The following is a 24,705-nucleotide window of genomic DNA, read 5'->3' as shown; positions in this document are numbered from 1 at the left end:
ATAAGGGATGCGCCCGACATTGCAAGAGATGCCCTGAAGATTAAGGGGGTATTATGCCGGGAGGGGAAAAACTTGCATATTGAACACGAAAGTGTCGTGGACTATATCACAAGGGCAAAAACCGCCATCGAACTCATGTGAAACGTTAGGCGATGGCCTACTGATAGCTATGGTCTTGAAAGGACTGCCTGAGGAGTTAAGACCATGTGCAATACACGTGGCACATAATGATGATAACATAACCTCAATATTTTTTATTTTTTATTTTTATTCTATTGTATTGTATTTTATTGTATTCAAAGATACCAGCTGCTATGACGACTTAATTTCCCTTCGGGGATGAATAAAGTAATCTATCTATCTATCTATCTATCTATCTATCTATCTATCTATCTATCTATCTATCTATCTATCTATCTATCTATCTATCTATCTATCTATCTATCTATCTATCTATCTATCTATCTATCTATCTATCTATGTATCATAACGTTTGCAGAGTTCATAACAAAACTGAAGTTTCAAAGACACACGAGTGATAATGTGATGAAGACTGTGGCTAGACCTGAGCGGCGGTCCGCCAAGTAAAGTACATATGACAGGAACAATGACGACGCAGATATGGTGGGTTTTAAGTGTGGCACCAAAGGCCACAGAGCGAGTGCATGTCAGCAGAAGACATGGTGCAATCTCTTCAAAAGTGACACACACTTGTAGGCTTAAAGACAGACAGGAACGGCGCGAGAAAAGTCTCTGAAGAAAAAGGCGGCGACGGCGCAGATAATGGTTTTAGGATCAAAGACGAAGAAACGGGGTTCTAGCGGCAGCCAGCATGCAGCATTTAGGAGAGGAGCCTGATGGTCGACACAGGAGCTACCTCACACATCATCACGGACATAATAAAGTTCAAAAACTTTGACGACACGTTAAAGCCAGAGACACACTGTGTAGAGTTGGCAAACGGTACCCTTTGCAACGGTGTCGCTCAACGCAGGGGAGATACAGAAGTTTGCCTAGTTGACAGTATCTAGAGGACAAAGACATACAACAACGCTGAGAAAGGTGTTGTTTATACCGTCCTACCCCCAGGACATCTTCTCAGCGAAGAAGAAATATTTTAAATATATGTTTGTCTATGTGTGTGTGTTACTGTGAAGATGCCAATGAAACTGAAGTCTAAACAAATTCAGTGTATTGGACGGGGGTTGGGGCAGGGGCAGTTTGGGCTGAATATGAGGAAAATATGTGGCCTTCACACAGTGACCTTTAGTAGCCGCTGCTGGCTGGTGTTAATCTTGAAGTTAGTTAGAAAGTCACATAGCCCTATTTGACTTGTAAGATACGACTTTTACAGTTACTTCTTCATGAAAACTGATTTTAGGAGAACATCCTTCAGTATAATCTTAAAAAGCAGAGAAGTCAATGTAACAGAAAAATATCAAGAATACCTGAAAATGTCCATCATTAAGTAAAAATAATTAATGCTATGAACCATGTCTAAATACAGTATTTTTTATTTTTAACGAGAACGTTGTGTTGTGCCTTGATGCATGAAACCAATTAAACAACAATTAATGAAAAATTCACAGTTTACTTCTTTTTTTTTTACATATGTACATTTGACTTTTATACGTGATGATTCTGTTTGATCCGTCGTCCTTTATCCGGGTGATTCTTCAGTCTCCACTTGCTATGGAATATAAACAGATCAGGTGTTGCGAGATCATTCAGACTGGAATCCTCTGCACAAGTTTTACCATCCAAAATGTGCAAATTGAAAAGGTCCATGAGCTGAAGGAAAGTCCCGCTGTTCACCTCACAGCTTCTGGTGACAACACAGTATTTCTGAAGCATATCATAAGCCCATCATAAGTTCAACAGGGCAGTTCTCTCGGGGTAGACCGCCCTCTTGCCCCTCACTGGCATATAATACCTGATCTCCTTCCAAAACCTGGAGGAAGGAGAGAGGGACAGTGACAGCTGTGCGTCCCGTTCATCCTTCTCCTCATCCTCTCTCCTCGTCATACATGTCCTCCTCCTTTGCCTCCTCCTTTGCTCCTTCCACCAACATACTGCACCCTGCTTCTTCCTCAGGTGTCTCACCGACTCCGGGAAGAGAGCCAGCTGAGCCGAGGTGATCTCTTCCAACTCAACCAGAACCACCTGTAAAGCAGCAACTCAAGTTAGAACCAGGATCCTGTGTTTCAGTACGGAACTACAAAAATCAGACAATAGCCGATGGGCTCAACAAGCAAACCGGCACTGTGTGCCAAATAAACCAGTAACAATTTTTTTTTTTGCAACATTGGGACAAAATAACTCCACTGGACCTGGGTTGCACTAAAGACCTTCCTCTATGCAGGAGTTACATTTGTGTAGGTATAACATTAATCCCCTGTCAACTATCGTCTGGTTATTCACCTTCAGCGATCCCTCCAGTAGCGTTTTGTGCATTGCGAGCAGAACCTCCAAATGCTGCCTCGAGTCTGGATAGACTTCTTCACTTCTTTCGCCGCTGCCTCCCTCACCCATCTTGCTTTCACAGTTGTCTTCGCTGTTGTTGTTCTTAGAGAGGTTGTTATCGTTGCTGTTCGTGCTTCTTGTGTGTCTTTTGCTGCTGAAAGTGGAGGCGGTGTAGAGCAGGAGGAGGCGCCGGCTGGCTTGTATGTTCTCCTCCACTGAGTCCACTATGGCTGGAGGGAGGAAACGAGAAGATGGAGAGAAATGTTGGACTTCCATTATAAAGATAGACCCATATAAATTTGCCTGGGCTCCATCTGTGAGTTGATACAGTGTCGTCTCTGCCATGCAGGTGACTTACCCTCCCCGGGGACACAGTCACGGCCTGCTATGAAGAGTTTGTAGCCACAGGCCTTTTCCAACACTTGGGGCAGAGTCTGGAGGGTGAACGTCTCCACCTCCTCGCTGAATCCGATGGCACAGGGCTGTAGGCACGCCACGTAGGCGTCATACAGCCTCCCATCCATATCTGTCACAGGAGAGAGGAAGAGTTTATCAAGAGCATGGGGATTCATCTCGATTCATTCTTTGGTGTGAAGTCCAACACTACTATTTCATGATTGATTTTATACAAAATGCACGATTCAAATCACAACTCCAAAACGCATGTTGTTAGATGTCTTTATCTGCCTCTGAAACTGGTTTCACTTTTAACTATTCATGTGTCTCACATGTTTGTATTGACTGTTGTTAGGAAAGGCACCATGAAATACTTTCTATTATAATTGTTATTATTTCTAGAACTTTGGGTCTTTTCGGTTCCGTTATCATCTATCTATCTATCTATCTATCTATCTATCTATCTATCTATCTATCTATCTATCTATCTATCTATCTATCTATCTATCTATCTATCTATCTATCTATCTATCTATCTATCTATCTATCTATCTATCTATCTATCTATCTATCTATCTATCTATCTATCTATCTATCTATCTATCTATCTATCTATCTATCTATCTGTTTAACTTAAAGCAGTTAAAATACAGTCAGGATCTTCAAAAGTGTTGTGTCTGTGTTTTTCATGTTATCTCTGCTTACATGTGACTGATTACATGCTTTCTGTGAGTGAGATACTACCTTTATTGGTGTAGAGGGCTGGAAACACTCTCCTGAAGCACAGCACGATGTCGACCTTGAACATGTAGTAGATGATGACACTGATGATGAAGAAAACCATCACACAGCCAAACAGGGACCCAATAGGAATCAGGATGTTTGGATCTGCAGAGACAAACATCAGAGAATGCCTTCAGAGAATTTCTTCAAATTTGTTACAAAGTTTCTTTTTACTCATGGATGAACTGATTAGATTGGAGGTCGACGGTCAATGGTCACTGTGGCCTCATAAAACCCTTTATTGCCTTGTGAACATGTTTTCTTTTCTTAAGAGCCCCTGGATTTCATATTTTAAACAAACGTTCACTTAGACACTGTTATATTTGATTGTAACACTGACTATTAACTCATTCGGGGTGGTCAAAAGTCAAAGGTCAAAGGTCAAGGTCAAGTTGTCCATAAAATTAGGTTTTCCTCTTTCTATCTCTAATCTGCCTTGAGGGAATTTCTTTACATTTTTGCCAGTTGTCACTTTGACACAAAGATAAACTGATTAGATTTCAGTGGTCAAAGGGAGGTGTACAACCCAGTGCAGTATTTATAGTTTTTTGTTGTTGTTTTCTACCTGCTGGTACCAGAGTAAAATATGCTTGCAGATGTCCACGGTCATTCTGCGCTTGACAATTGAACCTGATGTTGAAATCTTCCTTCCTCAGCTGAGAAAACGTCAGAAGAACCTCCGACCACACACCTTTGGTGAGACCATCGTCGTACCTCTTACTGGTTGGAACAGAAAGATGAAAGTTTATTTCACCTTAAGATTTAACCCCAGAAGCAGCAGATCACATAGGTTAAATAAGAAAAGACAAAAGGACTGACGGTTGCTTTGTTGTGAAGACGGGGTCGGCAGGGTTGATGCTTTTAATCATATCAAATTTGATAGACCAAAAGACTACTCCCGGGTGCAACTCAGTACCCGGGAAAAAGACACTGCACAACTGGCTGAAGTTACTTCCTAAACAAAAACAAAAACAATAACATCAGTTATTTATCAAATAGATTTTAGGTTTAAATATCGAGATTCAATGTTCAATCTCGATATTCCCGTTAAAGATACAAAAAAGTTTCAAAATTTCATCGTCAATAATCTCAGAATGCAACAAAAAAAATCTATTTAGGATTTATTTTTACCTAGAAATTTAAAATTTGTCCTTGAAGCAAAAAAAGAAAAAAAAATGTCCTTATGCCCAATGGGCCTCTATACTTTTCTGAAACAGGGTTCTACAACTCTGTAATCATGAATGGTTTATGGTTTATAGATGTTAGGTTCACAGTAGATCACTGTAGCGTTGTGCACTTTACACTTATGGGACTCACCTATCTGTGCGCTGATTGTTCCATTGGTTGGTTCACGCACTTGTGGAACCATTGAATGCTTCTCTGAAAACACAGATAATATGAAAGACTGTGAAAGAGGCTGAGTGCTTCTCATCATGGAAAAAAAAATTTCCCCAGATCCTAGATCCACCCCTCTGATCCAGATCCGCACCAAAATTTAAAGGATGATTCATAATAATCCATCCATCAGTTTTTGAGTAATCTTGTCAACTAACACAGAAAACACATAACCTCTTCGGCCAATGTAAATACCATAATAATGTTTTTTGGCATACAACAAGAAATTAACAATTAAACTGGCCAAATGTTTCCTCCATTCAGGCATTCAAGTTCCTCTCTTGTGAACTATCTTTTCACACCTATGACCAACGCATCGATCGTCTCCGACACGGATCCTGTGACACCTCCGAGGGTGAAGTTCAGAGTGCAGGTGTAGCTGTGGTTGTTTCTAGCGTCCACCTTTTTGATCTGCAGCATAGACCTGGGCCTGTAGATATAATTGTCCTTTCCATCCGTTATGGGCGCACAACCCTAGAAGAAGATCATAGATATAAATCAGGATTTTCTCTATTTTCAACATCGTTTATGATGCCCTTCTGTAATAATCCACAACTTCATGTAAATAAATGTCCATTTTATTTCTTTGAAATCGACAAAGAAAGTATTAGTTATTACATGAGTGGTGATTGACAACAAGGTGAACAGACAAGGTAAAGTATTAAGGGTATAAAGGCTTTTTTCTAGTTAAATTAAGATTTTATCCTCTTAATATGATGGTTATTTTATCTTTAATTGTGACTTCATTTTTTCTAATATTCAGACTTTTTTCCTCATTAACTTATGAGCTTATTCTTGTGAATTTTTCCCCTTGAAATAATGATTTTTATTTTACTGATATCATGAGATTTTTCATGAGGAATTACACCTTACCTCTCCTTAATGTATAACTTTCATCTTGTAAAATTACGGCTTTATTCTCCTAATATATTATTCTCAGAAATGTTTAACTTTTATTCCCGTAATGATACATATTATTCTTGAGAATGAATGATTGTTTTCTTATAATATTGCAACGTATCTCTTAGACCATCATGACTTTATTTTTTAAAAACTCAGAATTCTTTCCCCTTTAAATGGCCTTAACACTCGCAGAAAAGGGCTTTGACTACAGAAAGTTAAAGGATGTTTCAAACAAACAGAGAGCTAAAAAATTTACATTTTATCAAAGTAGCTCAAATAATTAATCAAACCGACACGTCCCATGATTACGTATGTTAAATTATTTGAATAGATGAAGTGATGGAGAAAACTCACTCTGTGCCAAGTGGGGGAGGATCTGACATTGTAGCTGTCCAGTTTAGAGATGTAGGGTTTCAAGGGACAGGAGAGATTGTCAGTGATGCCTTTTGTGAGTGTTTGATGAGATTTGTAAGGCCTCCCACATTCTCCAGGAAACCGCAGGTGAACGACCAGTTTGGTGGCCTGTCTGTAGCACCGAGAAGGAGTTCTGTCGGAAAATGAAGCAGAAAATGATATTCTTCCTCTCTTTTACTGTTAATTTTCCATTGAGTTGCTGAATCATGAGTTTGTAGGATAAGAATAACAAAACCAACTGTCAAACCTCCTGAAAGGTATAAATGGCTCAGCCCAGAAAATCTAAAACCTAGAGACCATCTATATCTGTGTTGAGGCTCATTTACTGCTCTTTAAAAAGATGATGGAAGTTGTTGGTGTCTTTCTTCATGTTTAGTATCCTGGAGTCACCTGTCCCCTACAATCCGATCCTTCTGAATGGTCAACAGCTACTGCAACAGGTCAAGCTGATACTGCTCTCTAATGGACCATGGGATTACTTCAAGTGTTCCTATGTAGAGTCATCAGGAACAGCTTGGATATTGGGGTTTGCCCATGTTTGAAATAATGTAACAGGAATTTGCACAATATAGACAGACAAACACATCAGGATATATTTTCTGTTTCTTCCTTCAACTTGTTTTGATATTTCTATCCCTGCTCTGTACCTCAGTATGGTCACATATTCCCCGCTGTCGTCCAGCGTTACATTCAGAAACCACAGAGATTCCCCTCGCACCAGGACTCGACCCGTCTGGTTTCTTATCTCTTCACCCGTCTTGGAATCTAACCAGGTGATGTTGTAAGGGATGGTGTTGAAGTCGAAGATGTCTGGAGACACCAAGGTGCTGTTCAGCATCGCCATTTCCCCAGGAACAGAGAAAACATTCTCAAACTGGAGTCTGTAGTTGGTACAGTTGTCTGCATCTAAATGGAGGATGGATTTGTCATTACTTCAGCCAGTCAATAGATAGAGCTTACAGCAAACTTTTTCTAGCTAGAACACGTTTGTCAGACATGGCCAGACTGCCTTAATTATATATTCAATTACAAAAAGTGTTTTTAGAGGAAAGTTTTAAACATTTGTTGCTCATTGGGTGTTTTTGTTTTCAGCATTCACTTATAGCTCTGAGGTTTAGAGCTGCCCAGAGGACATTGAGCCTGACTTACAGTATTTTTCCATGATGCTCTCACACAGTTTTCCTTTCTCTGATTCAGCTGGAACTCAAATGACTGGTCAGTTTGTGATGCAATAATTCAACGGATTCTGGTTTACCATTGGTGCAGAGCCTGTGGTTGGCAATGCCTTCACATCTGGAGCGGCCCAGTGTTACCACTGATATAAATGGTAATGAGCTGTGATGGAGTTTTTCAAAGACATTCAAATCAATGTTTTACAGTTTTCCTAACATGGCTGTATAAGATACAACATATTCTATCTTCAACTCTTAATTGGAGTGACGGACAGATGTGTGACTGATGCAAATAAACAAAATGACAATTTTCAAAACATTCATGAGAAAATACTGTGTCAAATATAAATAAAGAGGATAGATAAAGAGGTGTGACAATGTTTAAAACATTTGTGCCAAAAGAAATAAAATTAAAGTAGACTTTTTTCTTGTCCAGCTGCACTTCAACATATAAAGCTCAACTGATAATGTTATACTGAGCTGCTTTGAGCCATATGACATAATCCTATAAAGTTGTTGGCTGGTTGAAGCTCAGCTAATCTACTACGAATAGAATAGAATAGAATGGAAAGCCTGTATCATCATCATACAAGGGAAAGCAGTTCACTAAAATACACCATAACATATTTAATAGTTTGGAGCAGAGGTCTTCAACAGTGGGTCCGCGACCCCTAGGGGGTCCGTGGAGGTACTGCAGGGGGGTTGCGACATTTTTGGTTGAGAGAATTTTTTTTAAATTATTTTTTATTTTTTTTAATAATTTTGTATGTATTTTCCAACCAATTTTCCCCACAAATTTAAACGTCTTTAAATACACATTAACATGCATCCGACATATTGTGAGGGTGATATGACCCGCCTGAAAACCTCAATACGTCCAAGGTTAGATAAGTTGTGTGCTACCCATCAGGGTCCGACATCTCACTAATGTGGGAGTATTTGTTCCATCCACAGATGGCTTGAGAGGAGTCACTGTCTCTTCTACATGTATGTTTAAAATAAACATGAATCTGTGAGATATTGTAATAGCTCAGTGTTGTATGTAATATGTATGTTTATAAAAGGCAGTGGCATGGCCATCCTGTACCTTGCAGATGTTTAAATTAAAAACATGAATATATGAAACTCTGTAATATTTGAATAGTTTAGTATTGAATGCACAATAACAGGGTAGCTATGTTTATACATGGCAATAGGCCCAGTTTAATATAAAACACAAGGTCAGACTATATATCTGGTATGGGGTCCCTGCTCCATCTCTCCAGCAGATTGGGGGTCCTTGGCCTGAAAAACGTTGAAGACCCCTGGTTTAGCAAGAGCTGTGATGACGTTACACATGCAGTTGCCTCAAAGGTCACAAGATGGCGATAACATCCTTTTGTACAGCCCTATGGACTAAGTTAGACATAAAAGCCAAGAACAAGAAATATAAAATGCTTTACAAAAACAAAAACAAAACATACAAATTCACTAAAATATTTACGATATGTTTGTGTGTGTGTGTGTGTGTGTGTGTGTGTGTGTGTGTGTGTGTGTGTGTGTGTGTGTGTGTGTGAAACTCACCTTGTAGAAGTCCTGAACAGATTCCATACAACCCAAAGAAGAAGAGAAGGGCTCTGAGTGTTGGATTCTGCCTCATGGCTGAAAAACACACACATAAGCAAATGTAAGAAATTAACATGTGCTACAAGACAGGGAGAAAATCCTGAAAATCCAACAGATTTTACAAACACAGCAACGATCAGAAAAATGCAAGTTTATGAATGAACTCTGAAGACATGTTTCCACCTTTTGCTCAAACTTGTACAACGACTACATGTGTTGTACTAAGTCAGTCGGGTTTTGTTTGTGTGTGTGGCCAATGTATTAATCATATTATGAAAATATTTTTACTCAGTCACACTATGAGAACTTGTCTTAATCATTTGGAAAGGAATAGAAAACTAAACTGAACATATTGAGGTTAGGTAAGTTGTAGAAAATATGTCTCCAGGGAAAAGGTCATTGTGAAATCCTCTGAAGTGATAGAGACCTGTATAAGGCATTCAACTTTTCTTGTACCCTCTACTATGAAATGGCAAGATAATCAGAGAACATTGTTGTTGACAGGATGTGGCACAACTCTGGCGAATCACCCTGTTAAGAAAACATAGCCAAAAAAATGTATATAAAAATTTAAGTGCTACAGAAAAAGAACCCATTACATTTCATGATGAGCTTTGAAAGTTATTAAAAGAAAAACGGAAACTACTAGAATGAGGATGCTTCTTATTTTACCGATTGTTTTGGAGGCTGCTAAATTTGTTTGTTAAACTAGTAATGAGTAATTTCATGTTCCATAGTATCTGAATGACTCTTAAAGCAGTTTTTGTGACTCGCTGTTCAACATGCATGGTTCACTTGGTTGCAAAGCTGTGACCTTTGTGTGAGACCAAATTTAAACAGGAAAGTGTGCAGATAACGACTGATCGTATCTAACCACATCTTCAACCACATGCTCACACATTGCTGGCAGTTACAAGTTAGCATCGTAACCCAGGTGTTTCATGAGAAGTGCATGTGGAGGTGAGGGGGCTGGGAGAGCACCCTTCACCACAGAGTGACCAGTACAGGTGAGAGCTGTTAGCTGATTGTTTCTCATGCTTAAGAGGCAGCGTCTGAGCTGCCAGGACAGAGAGAAGACTTGAGACACACAAGACCCTGGCAGACTCACGAAGAGACCAGAAAAGACTGAGCTATAAAGCTAGTGGCCTTTAGTTGAAGTTTATTTTATGTTTGTTCAAGTCTGTGCCTCGACTTAATAAATGCTTAAATCCAAATGGGTCGTCTCTGGCTGCTGTGGTGAGAGCCCCGTGGCATGGTCTACTGCCACAGTGTATTTTTAATGAAGCTTAAAAACATAGTCAGAGATCATTAATGTTTCATCGTGACGATGACGGGCCACCTCAGTCTGGGTGATTAATGGGAAACACGGCAGTGATGTCAGGGAGAAAAAAAGATTAGAAAATGAAAGAACAATTCCGTTTTTAAGGTATCTTTCATCCTATAGACACGACCTAAGACTTGTATACAATGCAAAAAGAGACATGATCATGTGGTATGATTAACGTCATCATGTAAAGGGTGCAGCATCCTCTGTTCTTAAGCCTCAGGAAGTGAGGGAAAAACAACCTCTAAAAAAATGTAAAATGTGAGAATCCCTCTCCCAGGACGGACAGAAGTACAATCAATGCTATATGTGGCAGAGCATATCAACAAATGAACATGTGTAATGATATTTAAAGTAGTCTGACAGAGGTGAAGGGTGCAGCAATGAAAATCTTAAAAATAGTGTTATAGCAAATACGTGAGTAAACATATTGAATATCTAAGCAATCTAGTTTTCATCATTACATTACATTACATTTCATGTCATTTAGCTGATGCTTTAGTCCAAAGCGACTTACATTTTTAGTACACTCAACATTTATGAGGGGCCATTTAGAGGTTCAGTATCTTGCCCCTAAATGTCATAATGGTTCATGACGGCCATTATGTTGACGGCTTGACAAAGTTATTATTATTAAGTTAGAATTGCCTGTTTTGGGGACCAGGGGGCACTGTTCCCAACTTACATCTGTAGTACCCAAGTAAACAAGTGGAACCTTTATGGCCCCTGAAAATCCTGTGGGTTACACAGCATGCACAGAGTATGAATCACCGCTCAGATGCTTTTCTTTTCAAATTGAGTGATACATACTGAAGCGTATGGATATAAATGTTGGGGAAATGTTCATAGAATCATGCACAAACTATATAGAATTCATCTTTATCTTTGCCTGAGGCCGCTCATAGCAGTCAAACTCTTCCCTGGGCCGTTTGTGAACAGTAGCAACAAAATGAGAAAACAGATAGACAAGGAAAAAACGATCTTAACCTCAGAATGCGCACCTCTAACCACAGGAAGAGCTGCTGCAGAGGAGATAGAGATGGAAACAGTTCTGTGTAGATAAGTTGAGCGCTGGCGGTTGGTCTGGTTGCATGTGAGAGCTAGGTGCCGCAGGTTGTGAGGTTTTGCTGTTCACACATTTGCGATCTCTATTTTCTGAGAAGTGACGGTACAGGCCCTTGGACATGTGCCATTTGGTCCATTTTAAGTTTTTCAATCAAAACGGATATTGTCAAGGACTCTATGGTTAAATATGACAAGTAATTCTAAAACATCCCCTTGGCCTCCAAGAAATTATGGCATTTTAATCAAACTGGAGTTGTAAAAGAAAATAAATCTATAACTGAACTCAATAGCAGATGTGATTTTAGAACGATTTCAAAAGTTAGACAAAATAACCCCTCTGTTTACAGGAGATCCGTGTCTGTGGGTGTGTGGAGCCCCACGTTGGGCGCCAGTGTGGCAGTAGACAACGTGACGAGATCCACAGGGCTCTCACCACAGCAGCCAGAGACGAACCACTCCAGATGTCATGGAGACTGACAGGTAACTGACACTGACAACCTGACCCACATCCAGTAATCAAATTCCATTGACTTCCAGTAACATCCTCCAGTGTCAAAAACCTCATGAAGATTTCACCTATTGTAAACATATTATTAAAAGTGCAGTGCCTGTTTTAAATCCGCCTGTTTGGGCTGTTTGCTTGGTCTGTGGTGATGCTGGTTGCAGATCTCTGTATGAAACTGTAAAGGTGACCTGCAGTAATTTAGCCTCAGCAAGTGAAGTCTGCAGTACTCACATTTTATTGATAGTGATCGAAACCAACAATGCACTTCCTTGGGAAAGGTCAATTTGCTTTTAAGCTTCAGGATGCTGATATGATTAAAGTTGCAATTTTCTTGAATTATCAGAAAGATTATTCTATCCTTTGTAGCATGAGTGACTCACATGTGGTTCACAGTAATGCAGCTGCAGGAATCACCTACTCAGCTGGGACAGATGCACAAATACTCTCACTCTGTGGTTCAGTGCAGGAGATATTTCAGTGTTAGCCAGTCAAATGTGGCTATTCTTTTTATACAGTGTATCACTTTTGTATTGCTATTAATGAGATAAGTGCTCGTCTGTACGAGATGGTGCAGATTGTTGTTTGGCTTCAGCATGAAGACAACCAGTGGAACCACACACAAAAAAATTCCACCATGGACGGCCAGAGTGAGAATTTAGATGATTTAGGATTAAATGATCAATGGCAACCAATGGATAAACATCCACACACCCTCATCTGCTCTTACAAAACAATAATAAAATCTCTTGTAAACAGAGGGACTTTTTTTGGTCTAACTTTTGAAATCCTGCTAAAATCACATCTGCTATTAAGTTCAGTTGTTGATTTATTTTCTTTTACAACTCCAGTTTGATTAAAATGCCATAATTTCTTGGAGGCCAAGGGGATGTTTTAGAATTACTTGTCATATTTAACCATAGAGTCCATGCTAATTTCCATTTTGATTAAAAAACTGAAAATTAATGTTAATGAATGGATTAAAGTTATATTTAAAACTTAGCCTTAAGGGCATGAGGATGATTATATATATTTTCATTCACATTTGACATATTTTACAACAGATTTCAACTGCTCAGTCAAATCTTTTGCGAACCAAAATTTCAGGAGAGCTGAGGCAGCAATAGTTTTGCTCTGGGACAAGTCCAAGCAGGGAAGAGCGTGGGAAGAGTGAGACCGGTTCAGCAGAGCTGGTACGTGGGAGAATACGCGGGAGGCCGAGGATATGTAAGTGACTCTTTCAGCGGAAAGAAAGGCAGTTTAAATGCTCTTGCTGCTGGAGATATCGAGGTGTTGGTGGTTACCGGTGCAGCAGGTTGAATCAAGGTTTTTATGTCACTTTAGTATATGGGTTTGATGGCTTTCAATTTGTGTTTGCTTTCAATTTGATCACTACCAAAGACTGACAGATTGTAAAATGAATCAATAACACTGGTGGTTACGATGCTTCAATTTTATTGTATCATATTTAAGCTCCTTATCTTTGCACTTTGTATTTTCTCTCACATGTTACTGTCAAACCACTACCTGACTGCAGTGTTGCTACAATCCTCCCTTTTCACATGTCTGCTTTTTAAACCGAAATTGCTATTTCAGTGCGCAAGGTTGTTCTTTGATGTTGTTGTAAACACATTTGGTGTGTTGACATTTAGTGGAGTGTTGTAAAATATTTGTTATTGCAGAAACCACACAAACACTGTTGGGAAGTGGGCCCCGAACAAAATATGTGCAATGTTTGATTTCACAGCCGCAAACTAACAGAGAAGAACACCCTGTGGTTATGTTTTCATCCGGCTCGGAGGTGTTGTCCTACAACTCTGCTCATCTGTCCACAGACAAGAGAGCGATCACAGGTTCAAGGTCTCCAGACTGTGTCACTGGTTGATAAACAACATTAAGAAAATGTTGTTTTCTTATTAATTCAGTGTTATGTTATCAATCTTAGGAATAATGTACACTCTGTGTACTGTTGCTGTTAGTGTGGGCAGTCTTAAAGTGAATTTCCTAGTTTGAGTATTAAAAGTGTGAAAGTATGAGTCATCACCAACATGCAGATAATCAACCTGATACACTGGCGAAACAAACGTGAGGCGGCCGCTGCAAAATGGGACTCAGCTGATACTGTGCGACTGAACAACAAACACAAGGTGACCCAATGAACCACTGCATTTATACAAGGAACTGGAAAAGTTCTGCTGCATTATTTCTCATTATTTGACTATTTACTTTATTAACTAATCTATGTATCAATCCTGTCAACAAAATGGCCATCCAGTGCAACTTCAAAATACTTGTTTTAACAGCCCAAAACAAAGATGAAATTGGAAAAAGTGTTTATCGTTTTCAATGTTGATAAAGCTGCTGTCTATTCTCTTGAATCGAAAAATAGAAAAGTGGCATCATCAGATTATTTCTGTACCATATTTATCTATTAAGTCTGTCATCTTTTCACATTGACACCTAATTACCTTAATGAGCTGGATGCAAAGTAATTTAATTCTACTGTGCTTGTGTTTAATGGATGGTCTGAATGACAATAAAGTTAACATTTAATCTTAGCTTATCCAGCCACACGTTCAAAACCAAATATATTCCACTTAGTATCTCATATAATGCAAAAAAATTCCAATCAGATTATATTTGGCACTTTTACTTTAAAAACCTACTACATCACTCACGACCAGAGTTGTTGCTGCTTCTCTTTTGCCGATTGCATGTTCTCCCCATTTTTGTGGGGTTTTTTCCGGGTCCCTCAGCTTCTTCTCACATTACAAAAACCTGCAGATTGGTGTTAGTTTAATTGGAGACTCTAAATTGAAGTAGATGTTAATGTTAAAGTTAATGGATGTTTGTCGGCCCTGCGATATGCTTGCGACCTGTCCAGGGTGTTACTGGCCTCTCGCCCAAAATATCAACTGTGATTGGCTGCCACTCCCCCTGTGACCCTCAGAGGTTTAGCAGAGTAGATAATGAATGGAGGGATGGTGTCTAGTGAATTTGTGGTTTTGGGGCTCATTTAAACTCAACACAGTGGAGCAGTAGGGTGACGACCTTCTCCTAAGCCCTGATATGATCTCAGGAGACAAACATGAGACATATTTCATCTCAGCTCTAGGATTATTTTGGGAAACGGGACTCATGTGATACTCTCATGTTCCTAGAGCGATGGAGGAGAAGAGCTGATCGAAGCACAAGTTTTGGGCAAGAGGACGTGACCCCGGGTTAAGACGGAGAATTGAAACACTTGTCTTTAGTGCACATCCTCAATGCAAGCTGCATGAAGTTGTTTAGCTGACTGTCACACTGTGCTTGAGAGAGTGCAGGTCACATCTTTGTTTATCTTAGAGCACATGATATTTAACATGACAGATATCTTAATACACGTTAAACATCTGCTCAGGACTATTATGTTTTGCAGACAGGAAACTGGCCATTAGAAGAACACACATTTGATTATAATGTTCTACAACTAAACCACTTTATTTTTAACTCTCTCTGGAAAAACATCTATGAAATTAAAGATGCAGCATCATCAGCCTCCGGAGACTTACAGCAGTAAAAACTGGAGGGAAAAAAACGTGGGAATATTCGAATGAAGATTAAATATATCAGTCCTTAAGTGAGGCCATGAGGAAGCTGCAGATGTCTGAAATATCCAAATATCAATCTTCTGAATGAGGGTTGAAGGAGGAGACGCTGAACTCCTCTCAAAGTCTCATTTAACTCTTTGAACGGGAAAACGAAGGGAGAAACCCCTCCTACAGCGCAGAATGAGTGCTGTCTTACACAAAATTATCTCAGAAAATGTCAAGCGAATGCAATACTTGTAATAAAGCTTAGGGACTGTACCCAAAATATTTGTTTGATAGACTTGATTTATTAGTTCAATTAAGATGTTTGTATATCTTTAAGGCCAAATCTTAGCTTTATATATAGTTTACAGATCAAATAGACCACCTCCACTTGCTGTGAAGGTGCAGCCACATAAAGAGAACACACATTAATAACCTTAGGGAAGGTCTTTCTTTTACAGAGTAAAAACTAACTGGGGTTAGTGTGAAGTGAAAGACAGTTTATCTCTCAGCAATGAGCTAGTAATTTTGGTTTGGTGGTGAGGTGCTCTGTGAGACGACTGACAGATTCAGTCATCTCTGCTTTTTGCAGCATTGCTCTGAAACTACACAGATCAGAGCACAGCAACAACAATCTATACAAGGGCTGGATTTCCAACTTCCAACTGAGCAGTGGTAATATAAAGCTCTGAAAAAGTCCCGTCAAAACTTAAACCCCAAAAAACCCCGCCGTGCATCAAGTTACATATGAGAGAAAAGTTCTCGTGAAAAAAGGTACATGGAGTTTTTTACTTAATTTTCTGATCTGGGATATGTTTATGTTGAATGTTATCATTTATTTATGGACAAAGTAAGTCATTTTAATACATAAAATAAACGGCTTGATAGTTATTTAGCTGGTACTCAAACTTAATATGGAGAATGGCAAGACGTCAAAAACATCACTAGTCGACAAGGTTCTTTGGCTTCTGAGGCTGCGAGCTTCTTCTCTGTCATCTTCTCCAATTTTGCCCGAGGAGGCTCACGTTGCAACGCGTATTTACGACACTGATTAATGCATCTGTCGGGGGAGCCTGATTATAACTGATAATCATACATTGTGTCGCTTTAAGTATCTTCCTGCTGTGGTGGCAGTTTGAATAAAGAGCAGTTGATGTTGATCTTTCTGTAAGCACTAATTCATACCAGGGCCGGGTCTAGACAGGCATGTATGAGGGGGCAGCCACAAATCTTGAGGGGGCATTGTGCTTTATTATATTATTATTATTATAAATTGGGATTTAGTTTGAGTAGGCACAACATTTATTTGAGGGGGCCAGGCCCCCTCTTGCCCCTGCCTAGACCCGGCCCTGATTCATACACACCCACATACAAGCATGTCTCAGCTGTGACGGACGGGACAAAGTACAATGATAAAGTGTCCACACCCTATTTCTGAGAAACCACGAGCACAGCTTTGACAGTAAAACACAACTTGCTCATATGAAAGTGAAAAAAAGTAATGCATTATATCGCAAAAATAGGAAAAACTCTTAGCAATGTTAATTATGTCTACCAATGTTTTCCAAAGTGCCCAATGAAAAAGGAAGCTATTTCATCAAATCATGTAATATTTGTTCCGGGCAACAACAGGAATTTTTTTAATAAAATGTATTAAATAATTGTTCAGAAAAGTGTGATTTCTGATATTATAATATCACTCCACAATAAAATGTGAAATGGTAATCATAGTCATTCTGAGATCAGAACTATTTATAATAATAATTAATTAGTTGTAATTACAAAACAACACCAGTTCAGTAGTGTGTTAAACTTCTACTAAAGTACAAGTCTGGTTTTGGGCTTTCAGAGGACTTGCTCAGCTTTGAGGGTTCCTCAAGCCTCCTCAAGCAGTTTGGGAAGCTCTGATCTACTGACCCATTTGTGGTTAGACATTCAAACAGGATTCTCTAGCAATGTAAGTAGAAAGGGGGCTGATCATGGAAAAATTATATATATGAGAGAGTAAGAAATCAGGCAGTAAAACAGGAGTCATAACATAAAATCATAAAACATAACATTCATGACTCACCTCAGAGGAATCACAGGCACCGAGCAGTCGGAGGAAGGATGGGCGAGTGTAGACAGCTCTGCAGATCCAAGTGTGCAGAGGGGAGGCTCCACCACAGCTCAGCCGGTGACTCACTCGCTCTGTCCCACCTCCACAGGATGGAGACACACACCCACACAACCACAAAGAGGAGGAACAGTATGTTTACATTCCACCTCACAACTCCTCTGTTCACCTTCCTCTGCATTTAAACTAGGGTTGCAAAGGGGTGGAAAGTTTCCGGTAAATTTCCGGAAACTTTCCGGAAACTTTCCATGGGAACTTTAGCTCGGGAATTTTGGGAATTTTGAAAAAAAAAAAAATACGCAAATTAAACGCTGAGCAATAAAAACATCATTCAAAACTCTATTTTAAAGATGTATGGAATGCAGCACACGCCTCCACTGTGCATTCTTCCATCACATGCACAGATAATTCCCAGCATCCTTCACTCTACAGCAGGGCTATTGAGGCCTGCTGTAGTGTGCAGGACTAGTCAGGTAAGTTTCGATGATATTACTGGGGAAAATATATTATCATGCTGATTGAGGATTGTTCATCTGTTCATCTGTTCATCTGTTCATCTAGCCTATTTCCATTCATTTATCCATCAATTGTAAAATATGTTTACAGACGATTCCAATTGTTTGGCTAACTATTTATATTTCTGGCATTGCATTAATGTTTTTTTACAAACTTTTTTCTCATCTTATTCTACAGAACAATGCCACGTGCACTATCTCATGTGTGGAGACATTTCACCCCATCCAATGTAGAAGGAAAGGCTGTGTACATCTGCAAATACTGTGCAAAGACCTATGTTACGAATGACACAACGATGCAGAAGCATATAGTCAAGTGCCCAAAGTTTCCTCAGGGCTCAAATCAGCCTATGACAAAGCAAAATGTTTATATTTATGTCTGTATATGAAAAGGTAAATACAGTTAGTATAAATTACCCACAACATTTCCAGTTTATTCCCGCTTATTCCCGTTAATTCCCGTTTATTCCCGTTAATTCCCGTATATTCCTGTATATTCCCGTTAATTCCCATGGAAAGTTTCCAACTTTGAATATTCCCGGAATTTTGCAACCCTAATTTCAACACACCATCAACAAAACCATGCACCAACAATATGACCCTAACTAGAAAATAAGCACTCAACATATCATAGAATAACATAAGTTAACCTTAATGGCAATAACGTGAAACTTAACGTAATTACAGAACAAAACTTAGAGACAAATCCTCCAATGCAGGTTCTTTTACACACGCAGCAAATTTTTCACAGTGTTTTCAGCCTGAAAAATACGAAATAAAAGAAGATTTATAAGAAAATGTGTGATTATTTACCTATTTTAAAAAATCATAATTAGTCAGATTTTTTTAGCAGGAAACTATAAGATAAGAAAAGGTAATGAACAGGTGAGACATATGAGGACAAGTGAAGACGATCACGAGGGCGGGAAACAGGACAAAAGAAAGGAAATATGTAGAGACACAAGGAAATTGGCGTCATATAAAAGCACGAAATTGGAAAAATGAGAGAAAACAACTTCACAGAGTCAGGTACACACGAGGTAGGTTACGTGAGATGATGAATACAACACACATCCAAACAGGAGAGTCCATAAATAACACACAAAAAGAGTCTTTCAAGAATCCAATAAACAAATACCATGAGGTAAATGAGTCCAAAGTCCATGAACAGAAAAAGTCCAATAAGAGATCCACAAAGTCAAAAGAAGCTGGTGCGTCTCTTCCCCACCAGCTTCATCGGTCTCAGAAACTTTGACGGAAAAATATTCTACAGGCTAAAGACTCTCACTATTGAATTGGATAGTTTGTCCAAACACTCCTCTACTGCGGCATCTTACAATATGTATATATACATAGAAAATATCGGCAATGATTCCGAAGATGTCATTATCAAAGCCTTATCACAATAATTGAGACTTAATATTTAATAGTGTAACCATACACCTCATTATAAGTAGTTATAAACAAAAAGAAAACCCAACTAAAATTCTAGAACTTCAATAAAGAAAATAAAACTATATGAGTAAAATATTAAATGCACACCTTTTGTACATTGTCTTTTCATTTAAATAAACGTTTTCATATTGACAAACTTTAATTCTAATACCGTCTGAAAGGCTGATATCCGACGATGTTCTCAGCCAAAGGACGAATCAGTCAGGCTCAAGTTTACAATCTGCAATAATGGACCAAGGGAACCTAAATAGTCACCAGAGAAAGTCTTTGGTTTCGATCACAATCACAAGCTAAACTGAGAGAAATCCTCTCACAGTCATGCAGAGGTGTAAGCACACACCCGGGCTTCCCCGCAGGGCAGAGGAATTTCCCTGGAGGCGGACAGGTTTCTTATAAAGGAATAAATATGAATGTCACTTTTCTCCCACAGAATGCGCTGCAGAAAACGTGAACTCCACTGACAGCCACAATGTGACAGTTTGAGCAGCCATATCCAAGAAGTTGTTTTTTCAGTCTCATGTCGACAAAAAGTTTCAACCACAATGGTGTTTTCTCTCCCCTGCAGACGAGGGAAAATTTTCTGTGGTTGGATTTCGGGGTGATCATGCCAGTGATTGGAATATTATCTATATGTGTTGTGAGGTTTCAGTGTGAAGTGGTAAGGTGTTGAAGTGGTGAGATGTTGTAAAAAAAAAAAAAAAGTGTGTGAAGAAGTAATTCCAATGTATTTGGATTCAATTTATATTATGACAGAAGCAAGAAGTTTGTCAAATCAAGTCAATTGAGGTCACATTTATTTACAAAGCACATTCAAAGTACATTGTGTGCTTTAGAATAATAGGAAAGGAAAAACAACACATGTATGGATAAAAAAAAAGTCATGACATGAAAAATGCAGAAGAAACAGAAGAGATTAATTAATGGCCTATATGAAAGGAGTTGTTTAAAATATTCTAATATCCTGATTCTAATTTAAAAAAGAATCAGGCCGAATTAAAACAAAGATTAAAAAAGGTTTGAGTTTAGATCAGACAAAGTACGGCCCGCGGGCCGTATACGGCCCGTTGGGCTCTTCAACCCGGCCCGCAGAACTTGTCCAAATAATAATAAAATAAAAAATATATATATATATATATATTTTTTTTTTTTTTTAAACTAACAATTTGGTAGCACTTAAATGGCACGTACTTATAGCACTTTGTAGTTTTGCTTTATTTTTTAAGAAATCGTACTTTCTTGATTCTTGTTGTTCTGGGTTTGAACCCTCTGAGTTGAATGCACTTATTGTAAGTCGATTTGGATAAAAGCGTCAGCTAAATTAAATTTGCCCGGGAGTGTGGTGTATAGGGCTTGAAAAGGCGCATGATCTCCCTTCACTCTTTCCCTTTGCCCTGTGAGCCCTTCTGTAAAATGAGAGGATTAAGGAAACAAAAAGTGGACAATGAGTTCAGAGTGTTTAACACGGAGTCGACAACAAAATACTTTTTCAATGATGTCCAATCGAAGGCTGTATGCCTGATATGCCGAGAAACTGTCGCAATTTTCATGGAGTACAACATCAGCTGTCACTTTGCTACGAAGCATGCTAACTACGCTAGCAAGCAGTCAACGCAAGAACGGGTGGGTGCAGCTCAGAGGTTGGCGACTAATTTACAGACTCAGCAACATTTTTTTGCATGTTGTTTTGGGGGCATTCAAAATAGCAAAGGCTAGCAAGCCTTTCTCTGAAGGCGAGTTTTTGTTAAATGGCCTTGCAAATAAGTGCTTTGATACTTGGTAAAGGCCAAATCCTTTCATGTAATGATTTTTCCATGTCATTTATATTAGTTCACAAAAACACTCCATCCATCTGTTCCTGGCCCGGCCCCTCTGTAAAATTTTAGAACCCATTGTGGCCCGCGAGTCAAAAAGTTTGCCCACCCCTGGTTTAGATACAAAATAACAGCCACTTGGTGGAGACACTGAGGCAGTCTCTCTCTCTCTCTCCCTCTCACACTCTCTCTCTCTCTCTCTCTCTCTCTCTCTCTCTCTCTCTCTCTCTCTCTCTCTCTCTCTCTCTCTATCTCTCTCTCTCTCTCTCTCAACAGCTCTTCCTGACTCAGTGTCTGTGTCTGTGTGTGTGTGTGTGTGATGAGGGATTAGACAGGATGGATGTCTTGTGAAAGTAAGTACTCATTTTAATTCGATACACAATATATCACTGAAACTTTCATAAGATTAAAAGGAACCTTAGCAATGTCACAAATAAGAATGTTTTACCGGAGAATATAAAATTGTATGAGAAAGTGAAAGTTCAGTCACTCAGAATCAGAATTCTTTTAATTGCCATGTATATTTGCACATACAGGAAATTAATTGTCCATTTGCTGTTGATTGTTATTTCTAAATTGTTTTATCACAAACCCACTTCATTCACACCCATGAGGAGGTGGGATAAGAAACGATACGATACGATACGATACGTTACGATGAGACGAGATAAGATAAGATAAGATAAGATAAGATAAGAAAAGATAAGAAAAGATAAGATAAGATAAAACAGAAAAGAGAAATACACACTCAGTAAAGGTAAACAAATATAAAAAACACAATAAAAAATAAACACAGCCTAGAGAGATAGAAAGTTATTGTTGCACAGATAAATCAGTTTAAAACCTGAGTGAGGTACACACACATCTCCACTTTGTTTGAGCTCTTTTTGCTTAGATGCAAATTGAACATGTTGACACCGTCTTGACAGATTTTGGTCTTCAGATGGCCTCATGTCATCATGTGTCTGCTTCAGTGACTCAACAGCTCACACTCTGGCTTGAAAGCTGTGATGATGGGAAACAGAAAAACGTGATCAGTGGCTGAATCAATGACAGAGCAAGCAGCTACTCAGGAGAGTGCATAGGCTTCCTCCACCAAGGCCAAGAGGTAAATCATACTGTACCATATACCACACACTCAAAGATATCAGTCCTCTAAACATGCCTGATTTATGTAATCAAGATCTTGGAAATCTGTGAAAATTGGTAAAAAAAAAAAAAAAAGTCTATCTTGGAATTTAAAAAAAAATTAGTTATTTATCACGTTATGGGGCATTTTTAAAGATGTTTGTGACTTCTGTTAATTTCTAGTTCTATTGCCATTCTAGTTTATGTATTATTCATAATTTATCTAAAAGTGGTTTTGTTCCCTAACCCTAACCTAATCAATTCAACTCTATTTGTTTTGCACCAAATTATAACATACATTATCTCAAGGCACTTTAATGTCGTAACCTTGCAAAAATATATAGAAACCACACATTCCCCTAAACTCCAATCTCTTCCATTAAAATCCATCAGAGTTTACTTAGACCACCTCCCTTTTAGTTGTAATTCATAAACAAAAGTGTCACACACTCAACTACAAATCCTGGCTGTAAGTCGGTGTTACGGATTTGTATCTATGTCTGTTCTTCTGTGTCCCCATGTGTCTTTTTACCCTCTTTTCCTGCAGCAGTGAGCTCTAGACCGTGACTGTGGACTGCCAGACGGGACAAGTGTGTGTCTGTATGTTGTGTGTATGTGTGTGTGTGTGCTTTAATGTGCATGTGTCAGCAGAATCAGGACCGTGGCACGCTCCCAGTGAAAAGGAAGGGGGATGGGAGGGGAGGGGCATCGCAGGATGATGTTTGGCCCGGCAGCTGGGAGCTGCTCCATGCTTTTGTTCCTCGCTGACCCCACTGACCTGGCACTCGCCCTGATGTCACACACACACACTTTCACGCACCTGCACAGTCTGACACACAGACACTTATGCAGCAAGATGTATGTAAATTTGCTAATATACACCGCAGATACACATACACATACACACACACACACTGCTCAATAGGCCAGGCCCTTTGGGGACGATCTATCATGACCTAATAAGGGAGCTGTGAATTTGTGTGTGTGTGTGTGTGTGTGTGTGTGTGTGTGTGTGTGTGTGTGTGTGTGTGTGTGTGGCTGCATGCACTCTTGACAGTAGAACTATGATTGTAAACTTCCATGAAAACTCCCACATTTCTGTTGACCATTTCCTGACGTTGATTTTCAGGCATAAACATCTGGAAATCCTCGTGCTCCAGGAAGCAAGATGCTGTATAAGTCATAGCAAAGTGTTTTATTTTTATATTTCTGCTTAAGCACCCTTCAACCTTCAATGGCGTGCGTTGAGTCTTGTGTCATTGTGCTGGTAGAAGTTTGTGCGTTGTGCTGATACATTAATCTTCTGGCAAACAATTAAAAGCGATAATTTTCTGAACCAATTGAATGAATTAGCAAAGTCTGACAGAATATCATTGGGCCGCTTAAAGGAAAAAATTATTTTGAAAATAACGATTTTTCCCATTAAAGTTGTACATTTTTATTGCCTGCGTTAAAATGAGGAATGTGGAGCATCTTGTTAAGTTGTAATTTTATACAGGTGTCATAGATAATAAAATATTTTTAAGACTTTGGAAATATTATCCAAGAAACTGTGTTGATTCTGAAAAAATAAACACAAAGACTTTAAGGAAGTTGCCTCTGTTGTGAAGGAGGACATGTTTGGTATTGGACGTTTACAAGAGTGTGATATACAAAGAAGTTTTGTAGTTTCTCAAGAAACAATGAGACTGGTCCAACATTTTAGATCCAAAATGATTTGAACTACGGCGAGCACAGGTTCTCCTTCCTAAAATAAATATTTTTCTATGAATATAATACAACTACAAATTCTCGAAATATTACATTATTTTAATATCTCTGAATCATTTTTGTACTCGTTAATCAAAATAAAAGATACGAAAAGCTATTTATATGACCAAATGGGTTTTATTACTGTCATGTAAATAAAAGAGACAGTGGTGCCAGGGGTGAAGCGCCTGAACACACCATACTGTGCATTCCATCAGGACGGACTGATGATAAAAATGATTCTCAGTTGAAACATTTGTACACAAAACTACGATTCCAAACATGCTGAGCAGGTTGGTTTTATTGGCCTGCATGTGGTAAATCCCAGCAATGTGTC

At 38.9% G+C, this 24,705-nt stretch overlaps 1 protein-coding gene across 1 annotated transcript; it reads right to left on the bottom strand.

The window, feature by feature from the left end:
- Positions 1-1,536: 1,536 nt before the first annotated feature.
- On the bottom strand, positions 1,537-17,749 carry LOC133021580 (interleukin-1 receptor type 1-like). Its single transcript, XM_061088487.1, has 12 exons — positions 17,666-17,749; positions 9,090-9,167; positions 7,002-7,260; positions 6,295-6,487; positions 5,340-5,511; positions 4,960-5,022; positions 4,462-4,597; positions 4,208-4,362; positions 3,604-3,747; positions 2,822-2,989; positions 2,422-2,693; positions 1,537-2,163 (listed from the first exon to the last, which is right to left on the bottom strand). The coding sequence occupies exons 2-12, from the start codon at positions 9,163-9,165 to the stop codon at positions 1,867-1,869; spliced, it is 1,935 nt and encodes a 644-aa protein (XP_060944470.1). The 5' UTR covers positions 9,166-9,167; positions 17,666-17,749; the 3' UTR covers positions 1,537-1,866.
- Between the last annotated feature and the right edge of the window lie 6,956 nt (positions 17,750-24,705).

Source organism: Limanda limanda, chromosome 16 (assembly GCF_963576545.1).
Source record: "Limanda limanda chromosome 16, fLimLim1.1, whole genome shotgun sequence".
NCBI lineage: Eukaryota > Metazoa > Chordata > Actinopteri > Pleuronectiformes > Pleuronectidae > Limanda > Limanda limanda.
This window is presented reverse-complemented; position numbering and strand designations above follow the sequence as displayed.